Source organism: Arachis ipaensis, chromosome B07 (assembly GCF_000816755.2).
Source record: "Arachis ipaensis cultivar K30076 chromosome B07, Araip1.1, whole genome shotgun sequence".
Classification (NCBI taxonomy): domain Eukaryota; kingdom Viridiplantae; phylum Streptophyta; class Magnoliopsida; order Fabales; family Fabaceae; genus Arachis; species Arachis ipaensis.
In genome coordinates this window covers 95,769,696-95,772,378 of record NC_029791.2, presented here as the reverse complement: position 1 = coordinate 95,772,378, position 2,683 = coordinate 95,769,696, and the positions used below count along the sequence as shown (strand labels likewise).

Sequence of the window (2,683 nt, the reverse complement as noted above, 5' to 3'; positions counted from 1 at the left end):
TTAGACCTCTCAAGTGAAAGTACTTGCCTTGGCCTTTAGTGTTGTTTCCTCCTCGGGTATCTCTCGCCAATGCCACCTTCTTAGCACACTCCTCCATAACCATTGCCTTGTTCATAAGCTTAGAAAATATCGAAATCTCCAAGGAGCCACAGCCATCATGATGTTGTCCCTTAGTCCTCCTTGGTACTTTATACACTACCATCACTCATAGGACTTCGGGGCACCTTGACATACCCTAGAGAACCTACAGAGCTCCTCAAATCGACTTGTGTAATCGGCCACAAACAATGAGATAGTTCACCATTACAGAGTTTAGATAATAACCCTTAGCTACAATTGCTCCTCCTTCTCCTTCCGACATAAAGGAAATTGATCGCTCAAAGAAATCCAACAACATTAGGTTCTTTGACAACCAATCAAATCTCAAAATCATCTCCAACTCAACCATCGGTAAACATGTTAAGTCATGCACAAAGGGTTTATCCTCTATCCGGAAGGGGACTTGCCTACAACCTAACCTAGTCACAACTGTTTGAGACGGGGTATGCATATGCAAATCGAAAGTTAAGTATGATATTTTCAACCCTAGATTGGTAGCGTTATCAAATGCAATAATGAATGTGAAGTGCCCATGTCATACAATGCTATCAATATTTTGTCACCAATTAAATATTTACCTCTCATCAGAGGATCCGACTTAGCAGCATCATTGGCATTCACAGCAAATACTCGGCCTTGTTATTGGTTCTAACCCGCATTCTGGTTTCTCTCACGAGTGCAATCCTTTGCCAGTGCCCAGGTAATCCATAAATAAAGCATCCACCTATACTCAGCTTGCATGAATTATAAGCATAAAAATGTCTACAACGGTCACAAGTTAAATCCGGAGAAGTTTTACTTTGTTTACCTCTTCCTTTTGCCTGATGAAACTGGTGGTAGTTGGTTCTCTTGAAGTTTCCTTGACCTTGTGGATACTGAGGGGCATGTCCACCCCTTTTGAAGTTATAAGCTCTAGGATGAAAATGCTTCCCACGACCTCGGTTGTTATTGCCTCCACGAGTATCCCTCGCCAAAGCCACCTTCTTAGCACAATCTTTAACAACCCTTGCCTTTTTTACTAATTCAGAAAATCTTTGAATCTCCAACGGAGCCACAGTACTCATAATGTTCTCCCGAAGACCTCCCTAGTACTTAATGCACTTCCAACCCTCATAGGACTCAGGGGTTCCCTGACATTCCCTTGAGAACCTATAGAGTTCCACAAACTTACTGCTATACTCGGTTACAAACATAGAACCCTGCTTTAGCTGCATAAGCTCCAACTCTCTAGCCTTCCTCATGGATTCCAGAAAATACTCCCTGTAAAAGGTTGTCTGAAATAACTCCCAAGGAATATCCGTATTCTGAAGTTGCAGCAGTCGACACTCTCCTTGCCACCAGTATTGAGCTTCTCCTATCAGTTGATAGGCTGCAAACTCTACGAATTGAGTATCCGAGATATGCTGAGTCTGCAGTGTAAACTACATAGCTTGGAACCAGTTGTCTGCTTCTGTAGGATTATCATTCTTATGAAAGTCAGCGGGTTAACCTTTAGGAAAGTAGCTATTGTCATCAGAGCGCCTCCTAAGTTGTTTCCGACCCCTTCTCTATTTGCATTTCCATTTCTGGCTGGTTTCCCTAACCTTTCCATGGCTTGTGTCGTCCTAACAGCACTCGCTTGCATCGAGTTAGCTAGGTTAGTCATCGCCGCCATGAACTCAGCATGGTTATTGGCCGGTTGGTCATCCTCATTATCTCTCCCTGTACCTGGTCGACCTCATTCGCGAGTCGCCATTCAGGATTCTGTCCACATCAAACAATTGATGTCAAGGTGATTAGTTTTAATACCTCAAACTTAGTGCTTCAATTATCCCAAAAAGGCACTCACAAACAAGCATGTTATGCATATCAAACAGATATCCTAAATAGCACGAAAGAAAAATGACCCAGAATATGCAATGAAGCACAATCGATCCATCCCTCAAGCGCACGAGGACGAATCGCTCTGATACCACTAAATGTAACACCCTATCACCCTAAGCCTTACCTCTAGCTGTAAAGCAAAGGGCAACAAAAGCTCCATGATAGTTTAAAGCTACAATATATATATATATATATATATATATATATATATATATATATATGTATGTATGTATATGTATGTATGTATGTATGTATGTATGTATGTATGTATGTACAATAACAAAAGGAGAACTAGTCACAGCCCGTGGAGTTTAGGCCGACTAGTTCAAACAGATACAACAGAGTTTTTGAAAGTAAAATGGATACATCCTGTCTCTCAAGGTTAAGCCTCTACGGTAACAAGTACAATATACAAAAGTAAGAGAACTGGAGATACTCAGCATGGTAACAATTCTCAATAGATAAGATATAAGATTTCGAGACGCCAAAGGCAATCCTAGAACTTCCCACAAGCATAAGATTCAAAATTAGAAACATTTAAATAAAAACCATAAAAGGGTTATCTAGTCTTAAGGATTTCTAACTAACAGAAACACCACTATTTGACAACCTTTGCCAAGTTATCCTCCATGCGATCCCATCGCCACCACCTATCAAACCTCCTCAATCCCAGCAGAAAACACAAGTAGATGCAAGCAAGTAAAACACAGGCAATATACAT

The 2,683-nt window shown here is 41.0% G+C and overlaps 1 protein-coding gene across 1 annotated transcript; it reads right to left on the bottom strand.

The window, feature by feature from the left end:
- LOC107607454 lies at positions 1,185–1,753 on the bottom strand. The gene is made up of 2 exons (XM_016309410.1): positions 1,589–1,753; positions 1,185–1,508 (listed from the first exon to the last, which is right to left on the bottom strand). Exons 1-2 carry the CDS (start codon positions 1,751–1,753, stop codon positions 1,185–1,187), a joined length of 489 nt encoding a protein of 162 aa, XP_016164896.1.